General features: G+C 40.0%; 1 protein-coding gene across 12 annotated transcripts in view; it reads right to left on the reverse strand.

Annotated features, from left to right (window-relative positions):
- The window catches only part of LOC148852879 (uncharacterized protein At5g08430-like), a 104,339-nt gene extending 91,539 nt beyond the window's left edge, over positions 1–12,800 (reverse strand). For 9 of the 12 annotated variants that reach the window (XR_016099493.1, XM_088946094.1, XM_088946091.1 and 6 more), the window contains exons 1-2: positions 7,230–7,919; positions 5,602–5,681 (exon numbers count right to left, since the gene is read on the reverse strand). Coding sequence is in view for 9 of the 12 variants with exons in the window: in XM_088946094.1 (XP_088802220.1) it covers positions 5,602–5,681; positions 7,230–7,321 (172 nt within the window). In the remaining 3 variants the exon portion in view is untranslated. Of the gene's footprint in view, positions 1–5,601; positions 5,682–7,229; positions 7,920–12,631 lie in introns of those variants that run through there. The other 3 variants (XM_088946095.1, XM_088946092.1, XM_088946096.1) reach the window with 3 other exon arrangements.
- Positions 12,801–15,680: the final 2,880 nt, after the last annotated feature.

The raw sequence follows: 15,680 nt of genomic DNA on the forward strand, positions 1-15,680 counted from the left end.
ATCTAAGTTCTCCCAAGTCTTTAGTTTCAAACTCAATGTTAAGAAAACTTTTGGGATGAACAACTTCCTGAGTATCATTACCAATAACCACAATATCATCAACATAGACAATCAAAAGGGTCACTAAGAAAACGTTTTGGAGTGATGTTGTGCTTACATCTTGCTTCCTAATTAACCGGATGCCTATACCCATCCTTGAAGGTCATTCCCCTTTCACCACCTTGTTTCCTACCTTGTCTTTGTTTCCCCTTACTCGGGTTTTCGGGTGTGTATGTTTTGTTCATAACCTTGGACCAAGAAAGGACAAATTAGATGCATGACCCACTGTGTATCTTCCTTGGTTCTTCCTGGACCCAGAAAGGATACAAGTGTTATAACCCTAGTACTCGACACTCCTTTGTGTGAGTTGATGTTACTTTCTTTGAGTCTACTCCGTTTTTCTCGGGGTCAAGTGATGTTCCTTCCTCTTCTTCCTCACCTCCTCCTCCTCTTCCAGTTCTCATTGAGGACCCCATTCCACGTGTTCCAGTTGTGACTAAGTCTTTGCATCCGATGCAACTTCTTGTTGAATGGTCACCCATTCGTCAGGTATATACACATCGACAACATGTACCAGTTCCTCCTCCAGCTTCGTCACCGTCGATAGATCCGACAGTTGTTCCCACACCAACCACACCCCTAGTTTTTTACCTTGATCTTCCTATTGCCTTACGGAAAGGTAAATGCAATTGCACACTTCATCCCATTTCTAATTATGTTTCTGTCACACATCTTCTTGCTTCCTATTGCCAGTTTATTTCTTTGTTGTCTTCTATTTTTGTTCTTACGGATGTTTAGGAAGCCCTTGCCTCTCTAGGGTGGCGCCATGCAATGGAAGAAGAACTCTCTGCCTTAACTCATAATCATACGTGGGATCTCACCACACTTCCTCCCAATAAGCAAGTTGTCAGTTGTAAGTGGGTATACACTGTTAAGTATTTACTTGATGGTAGTGTAGAGTGGTTGAAAGCTAGACTGATAGTCAAAGGGTATTCCCAAACATATGGTATTGACTACATGGTCTCCTGTTGCTAAAATTGGTTCAAACTGGATTGTAATATCTCTAGTTGCTATCTATGATTGGCCTCTCTTTCAGGTTGACATCAACAATGCCTTTTTACATGGTGATTTCCTTGAGGAAGTATATATGGAGCAACCACCGGGATTTGTTGCTAAAGGGGAGGATGGTAAGGTGTGCAGACTAAAAAAGGCCATTTATGGACTTAAACAGTCTCCTCATGCGTGGTTTGGTAGATTCAGTGAAGTGATAAAGAAGTTTGGTATAAAACAGGGTCAGATTGATCACTCAGTATTTAGTCATGATTCTCATGCTGGGAAGATCTTACTGGTGGTATATGTAGATGATATTGTCATTATTAACAGTGATAGATTGGGAATTGTAAGGTTGAAGACCTACCTGCAGGAGCACTTTCAAACAAAGGACCTTGGTAAATTAAAATACTTCTTCGGGATAAAAGTAGCAAAGTCTAAGCATGGTATTAATTTGTGTCAAAGGAAGTATGTTTATGATTTGTTGGAAGAAACAGAATTGTTAGGTGCCAAACCAACTGAAACACCTATGGAACCAAATACCAAGTTGAGCAGTGATGTGGGCGAAGAGTTTGAAGATCCTGGAAGGTACAGGCGTTTGGTGGGTAAGCTAAATTATTACTCAACCAAATATCTCATCTGTAGTTAGTGTCGTGAGTCAGTTTACATAAAAACCTCAAGTTCCACAAGGTATTTGAAGGGATCTCCTAGCCGTGGCTTGATATATAAGAGTGGAGGAAATCTTGAAATAGAGGGATACACTAATGTTGATTGGGCTGGTTTTGTATCTGATAGAAGATCCGCTACAAGCCATGGCACATGCCACTTGTGAATTAGTGTGGCTGAGAAACCTTCTATAGGAGATGGGATATTCGATTGACACTCCAATGAAGCTTTATTGTGACAACCAAGCTATAGTCCACATCTTTTCTAATCTAGTGTTTCATGAGAGAACAAAGCATATAGAAGTTGATTGTCACTTTGTGAGAGAGAAGGTGCTTAGTGGAGTGATAGATACTGCATATGTTAACACAGGAAGTCAATGGGCAGACTTGTTCACCAAAGGATTGAATCGAGGAAGAGTGGACTACATATGTAACAAACTAGGACTATATGATATATACTCACCAACTAGGGGGGAGTGTTAGTGTCGACTGTATAGGGGTAATTTAGTCTTTCTATTTATGTTTAAAGCTAATGTGTAACGTTTGTGTTAAGTGATGTGTCCCATACTTAAGTAAGGACATAATAGTCTTTTGTTTATTCAATAGAAACATATAAATATAACCTGGCCGACTAGAGAGAAAGATTAAGCTCTCTAGTTCAAACCAGATTTCTCTTCTCTCTTCTTCTCTTCTTCATCTTTTCTTCTTCTTCTATTCTCTCTAGTATCACTTCTAATACCTCTCTAATACTAATACTAACAGAATTCTAGTGCATATCAGAATTTTATCAGTTGGCAATTAGGATTTGATCAATTATCTATTGTCCTTGGATGAATACCCCTTGGGCCTAACTAATAATGGAGGGAAGGATTTCTTTAATCCTCAATGACAGCACCTTTGCCAAGATTTTATAGTAGTCACCAAACTAATTGGCCTGAAGTCTTTAGGATGGATGGCATTAGATTTCTTTGGAATTAGAGCCAAGAAAGTAGCATTAATGCCTCGACTGACTATATGCTTATCTACAAACACATTAAAAACCTCACAAAGATCATTTTCTATCACATCCCAACAATCTTGGTAAAAGGCCATTGTAAAACCATCTGGGCCTGGTGCTTTGGATCTATCCATGAAGAACACCGCCTTCCTAATCTCTTCTTCCTCAAAGATTCTTTCAGCCACCTAACTTGATCTTCATCCAAACTTGACCAATCTATCCCTTCCAATTCCAATCTCTCATCCAAGGGTCTTCTATAAATCGATTTAAAGTGATCCACAAGCGTCCTAGCAATATCATCCTGATTAGTGAAAACCTTCCCCCCCCCCTACCTCTAGCTTAGACACAAAGTTCTTTCTCTTCCTCCCATTTGCCACATCATGAAAAAACTTGGTATTTCCATCTCCTTCCTTGATCCACCTATGCCTCGATTTCTGCATCCAACTTATTTCTTCTCTCAATAAGACCTCTTCTAAATCCTTCTTCAATTGTTTCCTCATGTCTCTATCGCCCTCCTCCAATCTAGCTTGAGCTTCTCTTTCATCCAACTCCAGTCACGTGTTGTGAGCATGTGACTGGACCCCCCCCCCCCAACTCCAGTCATGTGTTGTTTTAAGTGAGCATGTGACTTAACCTTATCCTTATTAGCTTAAAGCTGGGCCTAAAAGAATTAAGAGTTCCTCTCACCCTTGGCTCAGGAGAAATAACAGGGTCCATGGGTTCAATGCTCTTAACCGACCCCACAACTCTACTTAGCCCACCAACTCAACCCACCTCGACTCTCGGTTCAACCACCTTGTTTCTTACTTCAAATTGCTTTTTAACACTTGTCTCCTCTTTACACCCCTCTTCAACATTAAAGTTTGCCATGGCAGTGTTCCCAACCTCCTGTGCAAAGGTTCTGCTACGCGTCAGAGGGATTTCTTGTGTTTTAAGCCTCTAACTTTCCATATGCCCCATCTTTTTGGCTCCCTAGAAGCTATTGGACCATTTTAGTATAACTTCCAATCTTTTTTGAACCCTCCAATCTGCTTCTTCCACGTACAACTTCTTCCTCAAACTCCTCACCTCCCTCCATTCTAGCTTCCTTCCACAAGCCTACTTCAATTGAGGAAGCCAGCCAGACTGAAACAAAAACACCCTCCTCTCTTATTTCCACCTTCCTTGGTATATCTTCAGGCCTCACTCCACTCAGGAGAATAGCCACAGAATGGAGGTCTCCCCAGTAAGCACCATCTAGTCTCCCTCCACATATCAGTGCAATGGCATCTGCTACTTCTTACCTCCAAAGATAGAAAGGCAATTCGATTATCCGTACCAGAACCCCATCTTCAATAGAAAAGTTTTTGGCATTAGAGAGAGGATTCCATCTGAAGATTGCAATAGTTCCTAGATCAGTCTAAAAATTAACTACTGAGAAGTCTACTCTATTCTCCCCAAAATCAACTAGAGCTTTACACTTATCAAAGGGAGTTACAATAAACTCACTCTCCAGTAGGGATGGCAATTTTCCCCATCCCCGATGAGGACCCGACTTCCCTGACCTGATGGGGTCGAGGATGGCGATTGTTTTGGTAAGGCGGGGATAGAGACGAGGATTAGGATTGAGGTTCCCACCCCACCTCGACCCCAATTTTATATATATATATATATATATATATATATATAATGTAATTTATATTAAATGTATATTATTTATATTATATATATATATATATCAAAACATATTTAAAACATTATTTAAATTTTAAAATTTTTATTTATTTTAAGTAAATTTATTTTTCGAAAAAAATCTATTATCTAAAAAAATTTCAGGGATTCGAGTCCCCGCGGGGAACCCGTCCCCGTTGAGGATCGGGGATGGAGGACAAATTTTATCCCCGGTGGGGATCGGTGACGGGGATGGGGATTAATTTCAGAATCGGGAGCGGGGACGGGGAATATGATCCCCGTCCCGAACCCACCCCATTGTCATCCCTACTCTCCAGCTTCAGATTCAAGATCAAGTAATCAACAACTCTCCTCCAGTCAACAGATTGCAACCCTACCTCTATTATGAACTTACTAATCCATTTTTCCTTCTTTGAATGTTCCATCATCCTGCACTGTCCATTGGCTTTTGCTAAAATCACTAGCTCTTGCTCCATGTTTCCAAACATACTGGACCTCTAATACACCCCTTCTTCCCTCCCTAGACTCCCATTTGTTACTTTTACTCCATGGAGCAAAAGTTCCTCAAGCACACTACTCACTTCCCTCCAACCTTGACTCTGATTTCCTGCTGGGAAACAAACTAGCTGTTTCTTTCCTCCACCAGAAAAATCAGCCAGAGCTATGTAGCAACCCTTTGCATTCTTTCTGCTTTCAACTATATATTTCTTGCCTTCATCAGCTGTAATCTCTTGCCTGTTGTTTTGCTTACCTTTCAATCTTGCCCCTCCCTTCCACAAACTTCTGCAGCCATTCCACTACTTCTCTCCCAGTCAACAGAACCATAGCCCTCCTTGCTTCCCTTATCTTCAGACTCAGCTTTCCTCTACCTTTCTCTTCCTCAAACAAGAAGTCCTTAGCTTCAACTTTCAGATTTCTTCTCCACCAACCTGCCTCCACGAAGCTTTCCTCCATTTCTTTTCATAAGAAATGATTACTACCCTCGGTACAGGTTTGTTCCCCTTAAGTTAACCCTTTGTTAGAATCTTTCAAACAAAATGCTATTCAGCATGGAAATCTCCTGATAGAGACCTTTGTTATATGCACTATGGATTACCACAACAGTAAAGATTTTGAATAGTTATGATATGAATACAAATGATATAAACAAACTACTGCTACAGAAAAACAGTAACTTACTACAAGTCCATCTTTCTCCAGTCTCCACAAATGCTGAATCTTTGCCCACACAATGAGGATGATAAGCCTTGAGACAGTGCCTGGATATATAAAGCGTGTATGGTGCTTTAATAAATGGACAGAGGATTTTAACCATTTTTCATAAGATCTGATCAATCTAGCAGAAAGCAACAAAAGGTAATAGGAAACTTTTGCCACTCCCACCCCTAGAAAAAAATGAAAAAAATGAAAAAAAAAAGTAGGACAACCAAAAATATAGTGCAAAATTTCTAAGTTACTAAAGAAAATCAGCACTACCCTCTCTGATACCAAAACTCAAAAGTAACTCCATATAATGCAGTTGATATGAAGGTTCTATACATGCATGATCAGTCAAAGCAGATATGGCATTTATCCCCTTACTCCCATTTGCAGGAGCATATGGAAGGAGCACAATCAAGGAACTGTAAAACACAAGAAATGCCCAGAGGAAACAGTGATTGGGAAGATTAAGAGGCTCATCCTTTTTATCTTTCTTCTGATTTGAGGATATATCTTTCTCAAACTCTTGTACTGATAGGTTAAGCAATTATCTTCCAATGGAAATGCTTTATGGCTGTATATATTATACATGAATGATATGAAAAATACCACATAAGTCTTTTATATGCAATTGATCACTTCTTAAATTTTTATATAATACAATACAAGTGCTTAAATTTGAAAAAAAAAATGCAAATATAAGTTGAATGATTCATAAATAGTTAGAAGTATTACAATATGAGAAATCCAAATAATCAAGAAACAAGTAAATTTATATATTGTAATATTTAAATTAATTAAAACTAAAAATGAAATAATAGGCACATTAAGAAAACAGCTTAATTTATTAAACTATCAACAATGTTTCCATGGTTCAAGGATATAACAAATTCCATAATCAAATAGCCGCAAACAATCTAAAGTACATGTTGGCAGCCAAAGATTATAAGTAACATTAGCATATAAATTGAAAAGCTTATAAACCCAAAAATGTAACTATTCTGTTATAGATAAATATAATATTCACAAAGTTTAAATAAGTTAGAAAAGATACCCAAATATGAAATATTATTATAATTTGTAAAAGGAAACGGATTAAACATTTATGAACCCTAATTATTGCAAATTGTAATTAGGTATTAAATTAAAATAGCATAAATACATATAGTATTTAAATCCAATAAAAGTTGAATATATTTAAACTTTGTATATAATATAATGTATTTAAGCAAAATAATATTTAAAACAGCTTTTATGCATATTCGAACCAATGAACCACGCCGGTGAAAGTGTGAAACCCAATTGATGAACAAGTTGTGTGATATGAGTGAGTGAGAGAGAGAGAGAGAGAGAGAGAGAGAGACAGCCAACAATTTTTTTGGCAATTCCAACATCAAGTTTGATATGTAGAATGGACAAGCAAAAATTACGACGAAAAGGAAAATGAAATATCAACACTAAAACGAGAGTAGAAAACATGAGAATAAATTTTAACACCCGGCATGCAGAACCCCAACTAAAGAAAAAACAATAAAATTGTTAATGCATCCAATATGATAAAATCGTAAGTCATTAGAAAGATCAAAATGCGATGCTTTAAGGCTCACTTATGATCACAGATAATAAGGAGTCCCCCATCCTTGCAGATGAAGCAGAAATCCTCTGCAATATCTTCCTTCCTTCTCTTACACTTCTTCATCGTGTAGACTTTCTGCTCTACTAAACCATAAATCTCCACCAAAACCCCTTCAGGCTTTGATGAAGCTCAAAATCAACCACAACTCACATAGACTAAACTAGACATTTCTCCGCCTTATTTTGACAGAAACTCAATGCAAGACGGTGAGAGCTGAAGAAAGCATCAACAACTTGAGAACTATCCAAAACCCATCTTGAAAAACACAGAACTCGACCTTACACCACCACCAACTCTACTCTGCAAGAATGCCGTTGGGAAGAAGCTTAAAGCTTGAAAACACAGTGACTGCCTAATAAACCCACCTCGGTAACAACAAAAATTAAAGATAGCAATAGCTATTCCGATGATTTTCAGGCTCACGAATAAAGAAACTGAACTGGATTCTGGTCGTGAAGAACAGAGAAAAACCAATAATAGTGAGAATCTGAAGAGGAAACTTTTCTGGGTTTTGGTCCTTCGTGCGCATTGCAGGTAAAGGCACTGAAATATTTTGGAAATACATAGAAATGGTAAGATAGGACGCTCGGTTCCGTACCGTAACTGAAACTTCCAACTACTGACCACGGAGCCGAGTGCCGAGTGTGTCGACCGGCTGTACAGAGTTAGGACTGTTTAGGCATATATATCAAAGAAGAGGAAATTTTACGTAAATGGCCCTGCACGGGAAAGTGCCGGACATCTGTGTTCAATATCTCGTGATGTGAGCATTGCATGATCAACCAGCAATAACCGTTCGATATAATCATAACCATCTGATGATTCGATTACAAACGATACGGAAGGAAAGGGAATTGATAATGATTGGACGGTTCTGACTTCTGCATGGGCCGGGTCATGATTCCGAATTATCATCAAAACACGTTCCAACCCTTTACCAATTTATCTATCAGCGGATATGTCGGTATTAGCCTGTATTCAGGAGGATTTTTCTGTACGGAATGAAAACATCTCACGATTCCGGATCCCTTGCCCATACAAACTCTCTCTATGTCTAGTTAATCTCATCCTTCTACTCATATTTCATCATTTACATAGTATTATGGAAATATTCTCAATTCACACGGGTAGTGTGTTGTGATTAGACGTGACAGGTGATCTGAAGTCATCTAAAACATCTTTTCCATTAATTAAAAATTTATATATACGGGATATTGAAGATGCAAGGCTGATACGCGCTGTAAGGTAGGTGGGAGCCTGTAAGGCACGTCCTATGAGAAGCAGACCTGAACTCTTAATAAAAGAGGAGAATGCAAAAACCGAATACACAGCGTCCAATTGCACGTAGGGAGCACCTCCGCCCTACAATGCCCCAAAACACATCCTACTGTGTATTAAGAACATATGCCAATAAACGTATCAGCCCCGATGATGTCATCACTGAGAAATATTCTCAATACACTGTACGGATGTGCTGCGGCTCCTTGTGAGGCCGAGATGTGATATCACATCTTAAGTATTTGTATATTAAATTTATTGAGAGATATTCATGATGTGCAGATTGATATCTATACGATTTTTGCACGTTGAGCATCAAATATAGGCCAAGTGGCTATTATACATAGAGGTGCAAATTGGGCAGATTGGATCCGGTTTAAATTCAATCCAAATCGAATATTAGGAATTGGACCTAAGGGATAAATCTAAACTGAGCCTAAGGATAAGCCTAGGTTATTGATGCATTAACATAGGCCCGAGCCAGAGGGAATCCATACTGTCATAGCCAGAGGGTGCCCCTGTGGCAAATAAACGTGCAAATCGGTTACCTATACTATCAGGTCCAAGTTTTTGAGCAAGTCCATATAAATTTTAACAATCTCCCAATCCAAATTCGCCTAAATTGCACACCTATTTAAGATCTTTCTGGCAAAAACTTGCATGGCAATTTGCCTTTCACCTAACCAGCATTTGCACACCATATTATTTCTTCCCTCTTGGGCCAAGCTCACAACTGTGAGTAATGAACCCTTGGATTTTCTGCCTAAGAGTTGTCGACCAACTTATTCTATGACACTCATATGTTTCAGCAGATAACCGTAACCGGTTCCAACCTCTACTACTTCTCTTCTCTATCAAGATCGGCTTCTATCAAGGCAAATCTGTGCCCACAACGTTCTAACAGCTTTTTACAACCTTGCATTAGGAATATCTCCCCATGAAATAAAACATATAAGTACGAAAATATTTTCAGTGCAAGGCAGTAAAAGCTTCTAGAATGGGCTTTGCCTTGACTGAAGCCCAACTCTCCTCTACCTTAGATCCACCTACCACCATAACAATAAAGTGACCATTCATCCAAATGACTGTATAGGAGATTTTCGCACATAGTCATAAGAGATTGGTTTTTCCCCAACTGGTACTCACAATTCAAAGTTTAAATTTCTTTTCATGTAAGTAGGGGTGTCAATGGACTGGTTTTGGATTGAACCCCGTCCAAACCAAAATTAATTTCAACAGATAGGACAGAGCAACAAGACATTGAATTGGATCAGTCCAGATTTAATGGCCCAAAGTATTTATTGTATCGAATTGTACCTGATCCATCGGTAATGAATTTATATTGGATTGAGCCAATATCTAATCCATTGATAAAAATAAGAATATAGGTGTCAATGGATCAGGTTTGAATTAGAATTAATATAAATTAAAACAAATTTGAACAGATTAGACGATCTAGACATTGAATTGGGCCAGTCCAAAATATTTATTGGATTGGATTGAACCTGATCCATTTGTAATGGACTCATATTGGATTGGATCAGATTGGACCAAATGCAAAGGTTTTGGGGTTGACTTTCTTTAATTAAAATTGTAAGAATGTTTGGTGTCTTATGGCCCTTACCAGTTTGACTTGTTCATTAGACTCATCGCTAATGATTCAACTAACTTCTCTTTGCTATAAATATTACAAACCAAAGCTGATGTTGACTTCGTAACCTATTTAGGGTTTTTATTAATCTCACTTCATCAATTTTTATTGGTTTATACAATTGGGAATAATGGTAAGTGAAGGAATCTATCAAAAGACAAGGGAGAGATGTGCCTAAGTGGAGGTTTTAATAAATAAAACAAGAAAACCAATAAAAATTTATAAGGTGGGGAAAACCATAAATTGCCTTATTTATTATAAACAAAAGACAGTCCGGATCTATTAGGCACAATAATGTAAGTACATTCAATGAGCATTTGATAAATATTCTAACAACTGTCAGGGAGTTGTTTCTAATCTTTTTCAAGGGTAGGATAAGGATATGTTAAGGGACATAGTGTCAAAAAAAAAATTAAGTACTAAGTCATGTTCTCACCATGTGTATATTTACCCAATCCGAACTGGCATAAGACCTATCCTGTGGTGCAGCATAGAATAAAAGAAAAGACCATGGTTATGGTTAAGTTGGTAAATTGCCTACTTGGTTGTGGCAGAGATTTGGGATCAAATCCCGCTATCACTTGGGTTGGGAGGGCTATGGGTTTGGAGGACGGACTACCCCATTAACAAAAAATCATAAAAATATCTAAGTTGCTATATCAGAATGTTTGATTGGAATAGAAAATCCATGGGCAATGAACGATTTCAAAAGTATGCTACTAATTGTAGGAGAATGGTCTTTTGATTTTCTGTAATTTGTGTTTTAACCTTAAACACCAAAACAACTAGGAACATGGTTCATTTCTTCTTTTGAATATCATCTTTTAATAAAAATACTTTTTATTCAAGTGTTTTTATATTCAAACAAATGAAGCTTTATGAAAATTTATGTAGCATTATGATTTTTAAGTAAAATATTAAAATATATTATTATTATTAGTAATATTCATTCTTAAACTGAAATTTTCATTCAATATCCATAGTGGAGACCCATGTGATGCATGCGTTTTATTAAAAGAATTTTAGACAAAATGAGATAGAGATCCAATTCGGGTGGGCTGAACCAGTGTAATGGGCTATGTATCCAGAATGAACATACCTAACATTTTGTACACATGGGATGTCATCCACTGGCTTCAAGCCTTCACCTCTTTGAATGGATTGTCTGAAGTGTTTTAAAGCAGCTGAACCTGATTAGATAAATCTTCAGCTCAACCCTCACAAGCAGGCTTTTAAAGGATGATAAACATGGGCTTTTCAGGTTTTTCATTGTTTATATGCTGTTTGGGTGAGATACACCTCAAAAAGCCTACCGCCATATGAAGACTCTTTCAAACAAAGATTTAAAGCAGCTGAACCTGATTAGATAAATCTTCAGCTCAACCCTCACAAGCAGGCTTTTAAAGGATGATAAACATGGGCTTTTCAGGTTTTTCATTGTTTATATGCTGTTTGGGTGAGATATACCTCAAAAAGCCTACCGCCATATGAAGACTCTTTCAAACAAAGATCCCTAATGAAACACGTGGCACTAATTGACAATGTCCGACCAGCTTAAATATTACTGTGGATGTAAGATAAGATAGTATTTGTAATTAGACTGCCTTTGATTGTAGTGCAATTTTATTTTTATTAATACAAATCATGAGAGTGCAAATGAAAAAAATGTAAATTTTCTGGTTTAGTTTTGTTTTAGGTTTTAGTATATTAGTGTAAGAACATGTGTGATATATTTCTACACAAATATTAATAAATTGTAGCCAAACAAAACAATGTCAAATTTAAAACAAAAATAAATCCAAATTTGTATCTAAACCATTTGTACTTTTTGCATCAATGCAAATTTGCACTCAACAAAACCCATTCTGGTATTTTTAAACAAAAAATACAAAGAAGGAACAAAATGGGATAACATGTCATGCGCAAAAAGTTGTCAAACAGCTCTAAAGTTTTTCTGATTAGAACAACTTCGTTGTCCGAGTTAAAAATATCAAATTATCAACTCAATCACGAGACGAGCCCTTCTCAAACCCTTAAACCCTCCCCCCACCCCCCGGCCTCCTTCCAAATGGACCCAATCCCAGGTCTCCGCTACAATCAGCCAGTGACTTCACCAATTCCCTCATCTCCTCCAACAAGAAGAGAGAGAAAGAGACAAGATGAGAGAGACAGAAAGAGAGAGAGGAACAGATGAAGTGTAATAGTGTTTCCGCGATTTTCATATCACATTCGAATCACGGGAGTTTTAATCAAATGAGCAGCTCTCTTTCAAAAAAAAAACAACAAAACAAAACAAATGAACAGCTCGGATTAGATAATAGTTGTGAGTTAGGGGGCAAAACAAAGGTTAGGATCATCTACCAAATCAATCAACAAAACTACTACGAATATCTATGAGAAATGAGAATTAGTTATACGGCTGGAATTGATTTTGTTTCACTGACCTGTAGCATCACGTCACCTCTTCTCGAGCTCCGGTGCTCGTTTTCCGCTCAAGCACCGGCGTCGTCTCTGTATTAACCGGTGAATGCCGGTTAGTCCCGAATTTGGCGGCGTCAATAGACTGATGTTTGGAGGGAGTATTCGAAAGGTAAAGTTACTGGGATTGGTATTAAAAAGGTCTGATAAGCCTCGATCCTCTAAAAAGAAACAAAAGAGAGCCCTTTGAACCGACGGTTATGATGGGCGGACTATTATATGATCCCACGGTTTAGTTTTAGGTGTGGTCCGTGTGGAATCAGTGCATCAAATATAGTGCAACTGCAAGGTCAAGTACACTCGCAAAATAATGGTTGATTGGTAAAAGGAAAAGATAATAAAAAACGGAAAATTTACCGCTGTGCGTCGAAATTTACCTCCAAAACCATGTACTCATTTGAGAATTACGCAATTTTATTTTTTTCAATTATGAATCTCCGTTTACTTCATTGGCCCACATCCACGTCACCCTAATCCCGTAATATTATTGTGAAATATCCAAAATGCCCCTTTTATCCTATTATTTCGCCCTTTGTTAGGAAAAACCCAAAATACCCCTTAATTAACATCCTGCGATAAATGTGGATATTTAATTTTTCTCTCTCCTCCTAATGTCCCCCTCAACTAACCCAACTACCCCAAGAGTTAATTGGTAAATCCTCCCTCCCTCCCGGTAATTATTCTCTCCTCCTTATTCACTTTCATTTTAACCTCCAACCGAGAGAACGTTCTTATTCAGTTCTTCCGATCACTATTGTTCTACCTCTATGTATTCGTAGTAGCATTTTTCCAGACTCCAACCGATCGAACGTCTTTCAGTTCTTCTGATCACCAGCATTCTACTTCTCGTTATTTGTAGTAGCATTGTTCCAGCCTCCGATCGACCAAACCTCTTCAGTTCTTCCGATCACCGGCGTTCTACCTCTTGGTATTTGTAATAGCATCTTTCTAGCCTCCATCCGAATGAACGTCCTTCTCTAGTTGTTCAGGTCTCCAGCGATTTTAGCAGCGTTTCTGATAAAGGGTGATTTGGCCCGACCTCCTAACCAGGTGATACGTGTACGTGATTCAGCATTTACGACAGCTTAGCATAGGTAGATCGTCATGTGGACATGACTCGACGCAGGTGACAGCTCAACAAGTGTCAACTCGCCACAAAGCGAGCTCGAGTACACCGATGTCCCGAGCTGCACTCCGAGTTAAGTTTATCCCAGTTCACGAACTAGAACAACAAGTTCGCTCCAGGCCCAAGCAAGTGGGCCACCTCGAAGACAACTCGCCTCAGGCAAAATCACCTCGACATGCCACTAGTAGCTCGTCATAGAGTAGCTCACTATGGGGCGACTCGACGTTTCACGGGAAGTTTCTCATCTAACAAAGTCGTACCTGCCAGACTGCTCCTGCGTCCCTCGCCTGACGGCACGTGTTTGTAGGTTGTCTCCCGGCTAGCGGGACCGTACCATGCAACGGTCACTATAGCCCGCCTACTCTCAGCCCTGACAGTAACGGCTAGCCACTCCGAGGTATGACCTGATAGCGGATTGCCACAGTAGGGATTTGGGATCAACCCCACCGAACCTGTCAGACGCCAATATATAGGCACTCCGACCTCTAAGAAGCAAAGGTATTGCATATTCACCACTCTCTAGCTCTCATCTTCTTGCGTACTCATTCTCTTTATCAGCTCACTACCGAGTTCTAACTTAAACATCGGAGAGTCCCCGTCGGGTGTTCAGCCCCGGGTCCCTTCATCCTTCTTGCTAGTATCTCTTGCCCATCACCAGCTAGAAGCCTTGTCACTTCCAGCTAGGAGTGGCCGGATTGCGCATCATCAATTGGTGTCGTCTGTGGGAACGTTTCAAAAGGCTTATCTACCAAACTTTCACCAGCATCAACGGCATCTTCTAGCAACGTCGTGCTTAACAACGGAACAAACACCTCTGGGGAGTACCTCCAAGCTCCCACTGTACGTATTGGACAGTTTACTATACCCCTCAACACTTTCGGAGTCCCCACACTGGACCTACCCCAAGTCGCCAAAGCTATGAACTCCCCACTCCCTTCTACGGTGAACACCACCTGAACCCGTCGTGGTCCCCCCCGCGGTGGGGCAGAGCCAGCTTGGTGACTTAGTAAAGTGCGTACGAGTCATGCAACCACAGATGCAACAGGTCCAGCAACTTCAGCATTACCAACAACAAGTCTTGTGTCACTTCTACCAACAATAGTTCCCAGCACTGCAATAGAGCCAGTAGCCAGCCCAACTGCGGTGCCCCATAACACCGCTGAACCAGCAGTCATTCGATTGCCACCGAAGTAGCTGACATCCCCGTAGGGGGGAGACCTCCCAGGCCTCGTCCCACGGCAAGAGAGGACCAACAGCCCCTGCCGCCGCGCAACAACAAGGCAGGTCGGGGAGTGCCTGCCCCACCAAGGTCGATCCGTCCCAGCACGTGCAATTGGAAGCCTCGTTGACGGGCAATCGGTTCGAAGTTCTGGCAACAAACTCTAGGCGAAGTCCTTCAGCTTGCGAAAGCCAGTTCCAGTCAGACTCTCACCAGGCCAAGGCCCAACCCGGCAACACTGAAACAACCAGCACTAGCGCGAACTCAGCCAAAAGGCAATGGAGGCGGCGTCCCAAAGCCCGCCGTGCACCCTGAACAACTCGTGCAACTCAACCAGCCCGAGCAGCCCGAAGGTAAGGCGGGAGCAGACCCGAGAGTCATAAAGGCTGTGCCCCTCTTTTCGGTACCATCTCCCCTCTCTCCTGGCCTCCTAACAGATCCTATGCCAAAAGGCTTTAAAATTCCCCCTCTGGACAAGTACGATGGGTCGTTCGATCTGAATGACCATGTGGACTCCTTTCAGTCCCAGATGCACCTCGCCGGAGCTAGGCATAGTTCGTGCAAGCATTCACCTCGCACTTCATCACTAGCAAGAATTGTCCGAGGTCGCAAGAAAGCCTTCTTAGCATCATCTAGAAAGAGGGAGAGTCAATCCGGAGCTACATCAAGC

This window comes from Nelumbo lutea, chromosome 5 (genome assembly GCF_056320005.1).
Source record: "Nelumbo lutea isolate HS-2025 chromosome 5, American lotus-T2T, whole genome shotgun sequence".
NCBI lineage: Eukaryota > Viridiplantae > Streptophyta > Magnoliopsida > Proteales > Nelumbonaceae > Nelumbo > Nelumbo lutea.